We start from the raw sequence: 13,640 nt of genomic DNA on the forward strand, positions 1-13,640 counted from the left end.
TTGCCTGTTCTCTTGTTTGTGCTCTGGTAAGCACAGGCATCACAGGTGTATCAGTGCCTTCCCAACAGGGTTTTTCTGGTGCTGTTTCTTCTTCTTCCCACTTTGCTGAGACATTCTTTATGGCAGCAGCTTTGGCAGCTTGATCTGCTAAATGGTTTCCTCTAGTCTCCTTCGAATTGACTTTCCCGTGAGCTTTGACCTTGATCACCGCAATTTGTACAGGTAGCTCCAATGCCTTCATCAGGGCTTTAATCCTTAGTGCATGTTTAACAGGGGTTCCTGTAGCCGTAATGAACCCTCGGGACTTCCACAGGAATCCAAAATCGTGACAGATTCCATAGCCGTATCTTGAGTCAGTGTAGACAATGGCCGTCTTCCCTTCTGCTAGATAACATGCTTGTTGTAGGGCCACAAGTTCGGCTTCTTGAGCCGAAAGGTGAGGTGGCAAGGCTTCAGCCAGAAGGACTTCTGTTTCAGTGGTGACCGCATATCCAGTGTGGAACTTGCCATAAGAGTCTGCAAATCGAGATCCATCAGTCCATAGTTGCAAATCAGGGTTGAGAAGTTCCTGAGTTACCACATTTTGTGGTGCAGAGGCTTCTTGTTCCAGTGCTTTTACACAGTCATGCGGGTCATCAGGTGACCTCCTGTCTGGTAAGTCCTTATACCCGTCAGGGAACTCCCCCCTAGAATGTGGAAGCAAAGTGGCTGGGTTGATGGTAGTACATTTCTGGAAGGTGATGTTGGAGGGCAGAAGTAGAGAGCATTGAAGTCTGAGATGTCTTTGGCTCGTTAGATGCTTAGGAGATGTTTGTTGGAGGACAGCAGAGAGATCATGTCCAGCTTGAATGACCAAGTCATGACCAAGTGCTATGTCAGCAGACTTATCCAGAAGAACATGGGCTGCATGCACAGCCTTGAGGCAGGAAGGAGCAGTTCTGGCAACAGGGTCTAGCCTGGCTGAGTAGTAGGCCAGAGGACGGAAACGATCAGCATGTTTCTGTGCCAGCACACCAGAGGCATGTCCTTCAGAATCTGAAACAAAGAGATGAAACGGCTGAGTGTAGTCAGGGAGACCCAGAGCAGGGGCGCTGACAACAGCTTCCTTGAGAGCCAGGAAACAGTCCTTTTGCTGAGCATAGATATACGGATTTTCAGCATGATCCCAGTCCGGTCCTCCAGTCTTGAGGCAATCATACAAAGGTTGCATGAGTCTTGAAGCATCCGGAATCCACTGTCTGCAGTAGGTAATGAGTCCTAAGAAAGACTGCATAGCAGAGTATGTCTTTGGATAAGGGATATCCTCGATTGCATGTTTTCTGTCCTCGGTGAGGTGTCTCGAGCCTTGAGAGATGCAGTGTCCGAGGAAGACGACATTCTCTTTGCACCACTGGACCTTGGCCTTTGAGACTTTGCAGTTGGCAGAATGAAGAAAAAGGAGCAAGGACTCAGAAGCAGCAAACAGATTCTCTTCAGTTCCACAGAGGAGTAGGTCATCAACATACTGGAGAAGCGTGACATGAAGATTCTGTAACACCCACGGATCCAGGGTCATCTTCATAGCATGAGTGAACTGGTTAGGGGAGTTCTGGGCACCCTGTGGTGTCCTGGTCCAGGTCAGCTGAGATCCTTGAAACGTGAAGGCAAATAAAAACTGTGAGTCTTCATGAAGCGGGACACTGAAGAAAGCATTAGCCAGGTCAATAACGGTGAAGAGTGTTGCTGAAGTAGGCACTTGAGAAAGCAAGGTGTTTGGGTTGGGTACCACAGGAGTTTCCAAGATGGTGGCTGAATTGACTGCTCTGAGGTCCTGTACAAGTCTGTACTTCGGAGGGTCTCCAGGAGCTGTCGTCTTCTTCACTGGAAACAGGGGTGTGTTACAGGGTGAAACACATCTGATTAGCACTCCAGAATGTAAGAGGGAGGTAATCTGAACTCCAAGGCTCCGCTCTTGGGCAGCCTTAAGCGGATACTGAGGTAGTCTGGGGTATGGGTGCCCAGGTTTGAGGTGGACTTTTACTGGAGGCACTTTGAGCAGACCCACATCCTCAGGTCCAGTTGACCACAGAGTGGTAGGTAGATTGGGCAAATCCGGGGAAGGTGTCGTTTGCAGAGTCATCATCAGAGGGAAAGCCTTAAGGACACAACGATCTTCAGTGCCTTGTTGTGAGGCAGGATCTTGTAATTGCAATTCCATCCCTTGATCACCGAAGATGATGGTAGCGTGAAGCCTTTGAAGGAGGTCAGCTCCTAGAAGGTTGACGGGGCAGGTTTCAGACACCAGAAATTTGGCAAAGACACCAGAGAATGGGCCAGCTGGGACGGGAACAGTGAGTGGTGATGAGGTTTGTTGACCTTCAACTCCAATACATGTGAGGAAATCTGAAGACAGGGAGATTGTAGGAGGCAGCTGAGAGCCCCAGTGTCCACTAAGAACTTGAGAGGTTGATTGTCCACTTCCAGGGTCACTGTACCACAAGACGAGGAAGTACAGGTGGCGGGAAAAGTGGGCACCGGTTGGCCTGAACTTCATGAGTGTGGAGGAGGAAGAGGGCTCTGAGGGTGCCCCCTGCGAGGACAACTTCTTCTCATATGACCAGGGCTGGCACACTCCCAACACAGAGGTCTCCCTTGGTCATCACGAACTGGTCTGTCCCTGTAGTTTTGGCCCTGGGACCCTCTCGGCCTCAAGCGTGGTAATCCATACCGATCCTGAGCCTGATACACCATAACAGGTACTTCTGAGGCTTCTGCCATATACATGGCTGGTTTCTTCTTGCCTTTGTCCTTCTGTGCTTCCTTCTCTGCTTCCTTTTCTGCTTCTTTTTCTTCCCTTTGAAGCATTTTCTGATAACTCTTCACAACAGTGAGGGCCTGTTTTAGGGGACCATCAGGTAATTCGGGACGAAGCTTCATGACCTTATCCTTCAGTGGATCTTCCAGACCATCAATAAAAGCACGGACCAACAAGGCTGCCTGCGTCTTCACATGAGTTGAATAACCCAAGTCTTCAAACTGCATAGTTAGTCTGGCAGCGTATTTCTCCACAGCTTCACCAGATTCTTGTTGTATATCCTGTATTGATCCTGCTTCGTCACAGAGACGATCCTGGGCCCACTTTGTGAGTTGAGCGATAAACTCCTTTCCAGACTTGAACTTGTTGAGAGGTCCTGCTTTAGTAGGGTCCAATTCCTTCATGATGGTGGGGAGAAAATATTCGGAGGCTTTGATTGAGGTGATGCCTGATAGATCAGACCATGTAGCCCCGTAGATGCTCCTAGTCTGTTCCAGTTTCCTTACATACTGCATGGGAAATTTGTCCGGGTCAGGTAACTTGTTAACAATAGCATCAATTTGTACCGGAGTGAAGGGTTTGTATTTCAGCTTCAGCCCTTCTTCTTCTTCGTCATGTGTCACTGCCTCATCCTTCGGGGCAGTTGGGGGTGCTGTGGGTATTACCTCATCCAGGGGCTTTATACCTGTGTGCATCAGTGGTATCATGTATTCAGCTACCAAGGGCATGATGCCCTCTAATCCGGATTCATGGTAACAGACGATCCTAACTTCTTGTAAATCGAGATCTGGGGTTGATTGGAGACAATTCTTGATGACTTCAACGTGTTCCTTCATACAGGGGCCCAGTGGGTATCCAAAGAGTCCTGAAGATATCAATGGTATAGCCAAAGTTCTACGAGGAAGTGTATCTCTCCCTAGCCGTCCTGCAAAGATAAGCACTGTCTGTAAGGCGGTCTGCAATATTGTACGGCAATGCTCGGGTGTCCTGTAATCATATATAGGGCCTGCAGTGTGTAACACTATATCACAGGGCAAATTCCCTCCCTGGGTGGACATAGCGTCTCCTGGATGCAAGGGGCCATAATTGGTAAGGTAGGCCTGACACTCTTGGGTTATGGCTGGGCCTCCCTTTTTAGCTATCTGTTGGGCCAAACCACCTCTATGCGACAGGGTAGAGTTAGCTGGGTTCACTATGGCTCCTACCTGGTGGGTAACTATGTCCCCATACCCCACTGAGAAAAGAACCTGGGAGCCCTGAGGTGTGATGTAATAGCGTGAATGACAGGGGAACCAGATTTCAGGGTCATGGGGCAACCTAGAGGATTTGTTGAGAGGGGTAGGTAGTGGGCTCCTTCTGGGCCGGGGGGATTCGAACGGACCTAATAGCAGTGGCGGGGCAGGGGGAATTGTAGCAACCTGATTGTCAGAATCTTCTGATCCCTCATCATCTCTGATAGCTTGGCGCCTCATACGCATTACGGACCGGAAAGCCGTACTGCCGGTCAGGGCATCAAGAGTGAAGGGACCTTGACCAGGTGTATTTACAAATATCACAGTGGGTTGCATCGGGAGACTAGGCCCAGAGGCCGGAACAGGAACATTAGAGGTGGGAACAGCATCGGTCGGTGCCGGAGGTTTCTCAGGAAGTGGTGGTCCCTGATAGTACTCGCCGGAAAGTGTTACCAGCGGACATAGTGGCTGGGGAGGAATTCCGGGTGCACCAAGATGGCTGCCGGTGGAGGCGTGGCATGCCCCACTTCCGTCCATGGTCTGGGCGGAACCCCAAGGACGGCCCGCCCCACACACACGGCAGGTTTCCACCCAGGTTGGATTCTGCACGCCACAAACAGGACACACCCACGCTTCTGGAGAGCTCGTCTTGTCGCCATTATAGGGCGGTGGCTGGGACTGCATTTTCATCATCAGTGGCACGGCGGCCATTTTACAATCTATAAGATCACAGTTCAAAGGCATTTTATAACCAAACACAGGTTCTGCATTGTCTGATCCTCCTTCCCCATCAATCTCTTTCCATCCTTCATTCTTCAAGCCTCGCGCAACTCGCAGATGAGCTTGTGCTTGTTCTAACAATCCTTTATCTTTCAACATGCCTCGTTTGTTCTCTATGAGATTATGCCACATAGCCGGCTGTAATCTCCCTGACGAGGGCAATCCTACATGCTTATACAATCTCTCAACATTCTTGACTGCCTTCTTGCCTTCCCGTGACGCTACTATTGCCTTGACCTCCACAGCATCCTCATCTAACTTGTGGGGCACAGACTTCTTCTGCTTTAAGATACGCAGCATGACTCTTACAGAATACTATGGTTCTCTGCAGAAAAACCACTGGTAGCGATATCAACACTGATGTTCCACAGTACGGAGCCTCACGTTCGACGTACTAGGAAAAGAGCCTCGCGCTCAATATTTCCTAGTATATACGGTAAGTCACATGACTGTATAAAAAAACATGTTAAACAAAAGATGGTCAGTATCACCAGTCTGTAAACCACTGCCTCAAAAAATGTTCCTCCGTGTAAAATTCCAAATACTTTGAATGTCTCACCATCTACAGTACATGAAATCCTCAAAAGATTTGGCAATTCTGGTGAAATCCATGTGCACAATGGAAAAATCCAGCTATTAATAATAAAGGGAATCTGTCACCCTTTTTTTGGCCTTTCAGCTGCCGACATAGACATCAGGGGCTTATCTACAGCATTCTGTAGTGCTGTAGATAAGCCTCTGATGTAACCTGCGATGACGTCATCTTCTCCCGTCCTGTAATGGCTCCGGCGCAAGCGCACTGCTCTGCCCTGTTGAGGGTGGAGCAGAGTCCTGCAGTGCGCAGACGTCAGGAGAGGTCTTGCGCCTGCGAACTGCAGAATTCTGCTCTGCCCTCAACAGGGCAGAGCAATGCGCCTGCACCGGAGCCAATTCAGGATGGGAGAAGAGGGCGTCATCGCATGAAGAAGGGAGGTGTCGGACTGGACTGCCCACCTCGGTGAGTATAATATAACTTGTTTTTCTTCTCTTTCAGGTTACATCGGGGGCTTATCTACAGCATTACAGAATGCTGTAGATAAGCCCCCGATGTCTATGCCGGCAGCCAATAGGGCAAAAAAAGGGTGACCGATTCCCTTTAAATGCTTGTGATCTAATGGACCGCAGTCAGCACTGAATGAAAAAAACAAGCATGATTTAGTCATGCATATCACTGCATATGCTCAGGAATACTTCCAGAAATCACTGTGAACACTGATCGCAGTTCAATCCACAAATGCAAGTTAAGTCGACCGTGCAAAGAATGAGCCATATATTAAAATAATCCAGAAACGCTGCAGTCTACCCTGGTCCATACATTTAAAATGGACTGAGCCCAAATGGAAAAACCTGTTCTGTGGTCAGAGGAATCAAAATGTAAAATTCATTGTGGAAATCACGGATGCCATTTCCTGTGGACTCAGAAGGAAAGGGACCATTCAGCGCACAATTCAAAAGGCTTAATCTATGATGGTTCGGGGCTGCATTAGTGCTTTTCAAGATGTGTAAGCTGCCTATTAGTGATGAGAGAGTATACTTGTTGCTCGGGTTTTCCGGAGCATGCTTGGGTGTCCTCCAAGTAATTTGGCGTGCTCGGAGATTAGTTTTCGTTGTCTTATCTGCATGATTTGCGACTTGCAGACAGGTTGACTTACATGTTGGAATTCCCTAACAAAAAGGCATTCCACACATGTATTCAGCCTGTCTGCAAGTCGCAAATCATGCAGATAAGATGAAAACGAAATCTCCGAACACGCTAAAATACTCGGAGACCATCCGAGCAACGAGTATACTTGCTCATCCCTACTGCCTATCAATGCTGATCATCATATTGAGGTCTTTGAAGACATCATCTGTTTCAGAGAAGGCCTTGCATAATTCAGTAAAACAATGCTAAATCACATACTGCATCTGTCACAACACCATGGATTTGCAGAAGAGAGCTTTGTCTATTAACTGGCTGCCTGCAGTCCAGACTTTTCACCAATAGAAAACATTTGTTACTTTATGAAATTAAATATTCAACAAAGAAGACCCAGGACTGTTGAGAAGCTAGAATCCTTCATCAGACAAGAATGGGACAAAATTCCTCTACCGAAACTTCAATAGTTGGTCTTCTCACCTCCCAAATGTTCTCATACTGCTGCAAAATGAAGAGGGGATGTCCCAATTTTTTGAGATGTGTTGCTGCCATCAATTTTGAAATGAGTTACTGTTTTAAAATAAAATGGGAAAAAATGTATAAATTTCAACTCGTGATTTGTGTTCTATTGCATACAATATGGTTATAAGAGACTTCCAAATCATTATATCATTGTAATATTTGTTTTACACAGCAGCCCAAATTTTTTTGGCATTAGGGTTATAGTGTTTGGATTAATGTAGAGTAAATTTGTTACACCCAGTTACATTTTTGTCTATGACCAGTTAGCCCCAGACATTAATTACATTTGATTCACGCTAATGAAGCTTGCATAACAGCTGGAAAAATCCAATTATTGGTGACACAAAAATAATTATCACATTATAACTCTTTGCTGCAGATGAGAATGAACCAGCAATGAAACGACACAAAGAACAACTTGCTTACATGCAGTCTGAAGAGTTCCAGAAGATTCTGAAAGCCAAATCTAGGCACACTGGTGTCCTTAAGGAGGTACATAACTACTGGATTTATATTTTGTTACATTGCAGGAAAATCTAAATGATGCTGCATGGCCATTTGTCATGTCACTCAAACCATCCCAGAACAATTTTTGCAGTGTGGCAGGATGCATTAACCTGCTGAAATAGAGCCAGTATCATCAGGAAACAGTGTTATAGAATCACAGAATCTTAGAGTTGTAAGGGACCTCCTGGGCCATCTGGTCCAAAACCCTGCTCAAAAGCAGGATTCGCTAAATCATCCCAGACAGATGTCTGTCCAGCCTCTGTTTGAAGACTTCTATTGAAGGAGAACTCACCACCTCTCGTGGCAGCCTGTTCCAATCATTGATCACTCTAACTGTCAAAAAGTTTTTTCTAATATCTAATCTGTCTCCTCCCATTCAGTTTCATCCCATTGCTTCTAGTCTTTCCTTGTGCAAATGAGAATAAAGATGATCCTTCTACAATGTGACAGCCCTTGAGATATTTGTAGACGGCTATTAAGTCTTCTCTTCTGCAAGCTAAACATTCCCAAATCATGCAACCTTTCCTCATAAGACAGGGTTTGCAGACTGATCACCATTCTGGTCGCTCTTTTCTGAAATTGCTCCAGTTTGTTGATGTGTTTTTTTTAAAATGTGGTGCCCAAAACTGGACACAGTATTCCAGATGAGATCTGACCAAAGAGGAGTAGAGGGCAATAATGACTTCACGTGATCTAGACTGTATGCTTCTGTTAATACATCCTAGAATTGCATTTGCCTTTTTTCTGCTGCATCACACTGCTGACTCATATTCGGTCTGTGATCTATTAGTATACCCAAGTATTTTTCACATGTGCTGTTGCTTAGCCCTATTCCTCCCATTCTGTATAAGCTTATTTCATTTTTGTTGCCCAGATGTAGTACTTTGCATTTTTCTCTGTTAAAAACCATTCTGTTAGTTGCTGCCCACTTCTCCAGTTTATTTATATCTTTTTGAATCCTCTCTCTCTTCTCTAGTATTAGCTATCCCTCCTAGCTTTGTGTCATCAGCAAATTTAATCAGTTTACCCTCAATTCCTTCATCTAAATTATTGATAAAGATGTTGAACAATACAGGGCCCAGGACAGACCCCACTTGAGATATTCTTCCAACTGGATGTGCAGCCATTTTTGACCACTCTTTGGGTTCGATCACTAAGCCAGTTATGAATCCACCTAACAGTTGCCTTGTCCATTCCATACTTAGCCATTTTTTCAATAAGGATTGTGTTAGATACTTTGTCAAATGGTTTGCTGAAGTCAAGATATACTATATCTACAGCATTTCCATGATCCACCCAATCTGTGATTCTGTCATAGAAGAAAATTAAGTTAGTCTGACATGACTTATTAGTTACAAACCCATGCTGACTCTGTTTAATCACTTCATTCTTATCCAGGTACTTACATACATGTTGTTTGATAATTTGTTCAAAGATCTTTCCTGGTATAGAAGTCAGACTCACCGGCCTATAGCTGCCTGGGTCCACCTTCCCCTTTTTGAAGATACGAACAACATTTGCTCTTCTCCAGTTTTCTGGGATTTCTGTTCTCCAAGAATTTTCAAAGATTATGGAGAGGGGTTCAAAAATTTCTTCTATCTCCGTCAGTGCTCTGGGGTGTAATTCATCTGGATCTGGAGACTTGAATTCATTTAGGTTGGCTAAGTGTTTCCTCACTATATTTCGGTTTATAGATATCCTGGAATCTTCTATTCCCTTAATAGGACAGTGAAGAACAGTTGATGTTACATTTCCTTTCTGAGAGAAAACAGATGCAAAATAGGAATTTAAAAGTTCGGCCTTCTCAACATCCTGTCTCTCCTTTTCATCATTTTCATCCTGTAAAAATCCTATCTCATTGGGATTTTCATCCTGTAAAAATCCTATAGCACTAGGGAATTTTCTTAGTTTACTTATAACAATATTTAGGCAGTATGTGTTAATGTCAGAACCTGTGATTTGCCATTAGATTATTACCCGGAATATCATTCTACCTCCGCTGGCTTGTCTTCTCAAAACACCATCTATTCCCTTGATAACAATAACAAATTATATTGTGTACCATGTTAGCCAGAAAAATGGATGTGAATACTTTTCTGCCCACTGAGGACAAAAGTATTCAGTCATACATTTATTGGCTAACCAGAAAATGTTTGCAAGCTTTCAGAGCACAGATTACTAATTGATAAGAAAAAGGCGTAACTTTTAAGGGATACTACAGTAGGATATTTGTTCATGAGGTGGGAGGGATGATTCCTCCTAAAGATAAGCCAAGGAAATCAAATTGGGTATTTCCTTACAAATGGAGAGGCAGTGGGAATGATGTTCTTAGGGTCTTGTTACATTTAGCGATGTACCAGCGATCCCGACAACGATACGACCCGTTTAGGATCGCTGGCGCATCGCTAAATGGTCGCTAGTGAGCTGCCAAACAGGCAGATCTCACCAGCGACGTGTCAGCGGTCGTTACTTACCTGTCAGACGGCAGCTCTGGTGACTACTTCCTCCCGCGTCCATGGAGTCACTCGTCGGTGCCAGCAGGAAGCCGACGACGAGAAATGGACCAGGATGATCTCGCGCCATCAGCGTTATCCAGCGGGGAGCCGGGTCGGAGGTATGTGTCACATGTAGCGATATCGCTGTTGCGTCACAAAGTCGGTGACGCTTTAGCAATATCGCTATGTGTGAAGGGGGCTTTAGTTATTTTGAGTCCGTCTGGTGGAGGTGTGAACTGTGTCCAATTAGTGAGTCATAAATCCAGGCCTTAAATTGAGTCCTAGTGTCAAAGAATTGAACATCTTTATCAGTTTGAATTTCCAATTTTTTTCTTTTTCTGTCGTTCTTAAAATGACCTTTTAGTATTAAGACTTTTTTAGTTTCAACAATTTTATTGCATAAGGCTTCTCAATACATTAATAATTATGAACTTTAAAGTACAAGGGTCCCCTTGCAGGGGGAGATACATGGAATATAGAGTATGGGTGATATTATATCCTTGACTCGAGAATTTTAGTTGCAACAAACAAATGCATAACATTTTGAACTCGCCTGTATTGTATTACACAGGGGGGAGGGAGCGAGGAGAGGGAAGTATAAAATCTTAGTTGAAGTTGTTGAGAATAGAGTTGATGTGAAATAGTAGAGTATATAGATCAGAATAGTATTAAGACTTTCAAGTCTGTCATACTGTGTCCCGGTCCAGATGGTGTTTAGAGGATACTTCTGACCAGACAATTCTTTAAGTTAGGGGGCTGTTTATAGGAGGCAAGTGGTAGTTCTGCAAACATATATTATTTTCTGGTTAGCCAATAAAGGTATCACTCCAAGAATACTTTTGTCATTAGTGGGCAGAAAAGTATTCACATCGACTTCCCTTGATAAGGAACACTTACCGTATATACTCGAGTATAAGCCGACCCCCCTAATTTTGCCACAAAAAACTGGGAAAACTTATTGACTCGAGTATAAGCCTAGGGTGGGAAATGCTCCATAGATTATTCCCCCATATGCTGCCCCCAGAAGAAGCTCCATAGATTATTCACCCATATACTGCCCCCATAAGAAGCTCCATAGATTGTTCCCCCCATATGCTGCCCCCATTAGAAGCTCCATATTGTTCCCCCATATACTGCCCCCATAAGAAGCTCCATAGATTGTTCCCCCATATGCTGCCCCCATTAGAAGCTCCATATTGTTCCCCCATATGCTGCCCCCATTAGAAGCTCCATATTGTTCCCCCATATGCTGCCCCCATAAGAAGCTCCATATTGTTCCCCCATGTGCTGCCCCCATTAGAAGCTCCTTAAGATTATTTCCCCATGTGCTGCCGCTGCTGCAGCATGTAAAAATTAAAAGACATACCTCTCCGTCGCTGGGTGTCAGATACTCACCTGTCCTGCGTCCATGGCTGCTCACCACTATCTGCCACGTCATCAGTCAGTGACGTTCAGACTGCAGGGGGTGCGGCGCGCGCTAATCACGTCACTGCGCCCTCTGCTGTCTGAAGTCACTGACCGATGGCAGACAGCAGCAAGCAGCCATGGACGCAGGACAGGTGAGTATCGCTATACTTACCCGTCCTGACGCTGTGTCTTGAGCCCCCAGCTTCTCCGCGCGCTCTCTTCCTGCCTTCAGCGGTCACGTGGTGCCGCTCATTAACTCATGAATATGCGCATATTCATGAGTTTTAATGAGCGGCACCACGTGACCGCTGAAGGCAGGAAGAGAGAGCACGGGGAGAAGCTGGGGGCACAAGAGACAGCGTCAGGACGGGTAAGTATGACCTGACACCCCCGACCCCCTCCCCCTCTGACCCCCCGGTGTATATGACTCGAATATAAGCCGAGAGGGGGACTTTCAGCCCCCAAAAAACGGGCTGAAAATCTCGGCTTATATTCGAGTATATACGGTATGCATCCAACACTCAGTATGACGTAGTGGCTCTGCTGATGAATTGCATATTGTCTATTGCATCATGGCCCATTTTGATCTTGAGATGGTATACAGGAGTCCTAATGACCAGTCTGCTACTCTCATGTACTGTAGGTTGGCTATGAGCATCAATTTCTTGTTCTTCGGGATAAGATTTGATGAGCAACCTTTTGTTCCTCACTGGCCTCAAGGAGCTTTGAACTTAAAAAAAAAACATATAAGGCATCAACTGTAGACCTATTTCCTAATATCCCACCCCTTGACCGGGCTTTTGCCAATTGACATTATCAATGTTATTCACTGTACCTGTAAACGGTTTGTGTGAATTGACATGTAGCTAGTGATAGAAAACAGAATAGGCATTTAGTTTTAATACAAATGGCGGTTTTCAAATGTAGAATGGTTGAGTGGCCTTGTAGACAAATGGCAACCACATGCCCATTATTATTTATTTATAAAGCACCATTGGTTCCATGGTGCTGTACATGAGAAGGGGTTACATACAAATTACAGATATCCCTTACAGTAAACAAACTAACAATCACAGACTTATATAGAGGGGAGAGAGTACCCTGCCCTTTCGGGCTTACATGATACAGGATGGTGGGGAAGGAGACAGTAGGTTGGGGGGTTGCAGCAGCTCCAGTAGTGGTGAGGAGGCAGCGGGGATCATTGCAGGCTGTAGGCTTTCCTGAAGAGGTGGGTTTTCAGGTTCCATCTGAAGGATCCGAGTGTGGTTGATAGCCGGACGTGTTGGGGCAGGGAATTCCAGAGGATGGGGGCTATTCGGGAGAAGTCTTGGAGGCGGTTGGGTGAGGAGCGAATAAGTGTGGAGGAGAGAAGGAGGTCTTGGGAGGACCAGAGATTACGTGAGGGAAGGTATCGGGAGATTAGTTCAGAGATATATGGAGAAGACAGGTTGTAGATGGCCTTGTAGGTCAGTATTAGTAATTTGAGTTTTATACGCTGAGGGAATGGGAGCCAGTGAAGAGATTTGCAGAGGGGATAAGCAGAGGAGTAGCGAGGAGAGAGATGAATTAGTCGGGTGGCAGAGTTGAGGATGGACTGGAGGAGGTGCAAGGGTGTTAGCAGGGAGGTCACAGAAAAGGATGTTGCAATAGTTGAGGTGGGAGATGATGAGGGCATGCACAAGTAGTTTAGTAGATTGAGGGTTGAGGAAGGAAATATTTTTGAGCTGGAGGCAACAGGAGGTGGAGAGAGCTTGGATGTGCGGTTTGAAGGACAGGGCAGAGTCAAGGGTAACTCGGAGGCAGCGGACCTCCGGTACGGGGGAAAGCGTGATGTCAGTTGTTTAAAGGTCGGGTAAGGAAGATCTGTGAGATGGGGGGAAAGATGATTAGTTCAGATTTGTCCACATTTAGTTTGAGGAAGCGAGAGGAGAAGGAGGATATGGCTGATAGACACTCTGGGATCCTGGAGAGCAGAGAGGTGACGTCTGGACCAGAGAGGTAGATCTGAGTTTCATCAGCATAAAGGTGGTACTGGAATCCGTGGGACTTTGAGTTGCCCCAGGCCAAGTGTATAGATTGAGAAGGGTAGGGGTCCTAGAACTGAGCCTTGGGGGGACTCCAACAGAGAGAGGGTGGGATGAGGAGGTAGTGTGGGAGTCGGAGACGCTGAATGTGCAGTTGGAAAGGTATGAGGAGATCCAGGATGGGACAAGGTCTTTGATGCC

The 13,640-nt window shown here is 45.8% G+C and overlaps 1 protein-coding gene across 4 annotated transcripts in view; it reads left to right on the forward strand.

The window, feature by feature from the left end:
* MCM10 (minichromosome maintenance 10 replication initiation factor) overlaps positions 1–13,640 on the forward strand; it is a 118,437-nt gene that overhangs the window by 87,174 nt on the left and 17,623 nt on the right. For all 4 annotated transcript variants that reach the window (XM_073551260.1, XM_073551259.1, XM_073551257.1 and 1 more), the window contains one exon: positions 7,386–7,498. In XM_073551260.1, the coding sequence (XP_073407361.1) occupies positions 7,386–7,498 (113 nt within the window). The remainder of the gene's footprint in view (positions 1–7,385; positions 7,499–13,640) is intronic.

The sequence above is a fragment of the Dendrobates tinctorius genome, unplaced genomic scaffold (genome assembly GCF_039654945.1).
Source record: "Dendrobates tinctorius isolate UK_male_01 unplaced genomic scaffold, ASM3965494v1 ptg000174l, whole genome shotgun sequence".
NCBI classification, from domain to species: Eukaryota; Metazoa; Chordata; class Amphibia; order Anura; family Dendrobatidae; genus Dendrobates; species Dendrobates tinctorius.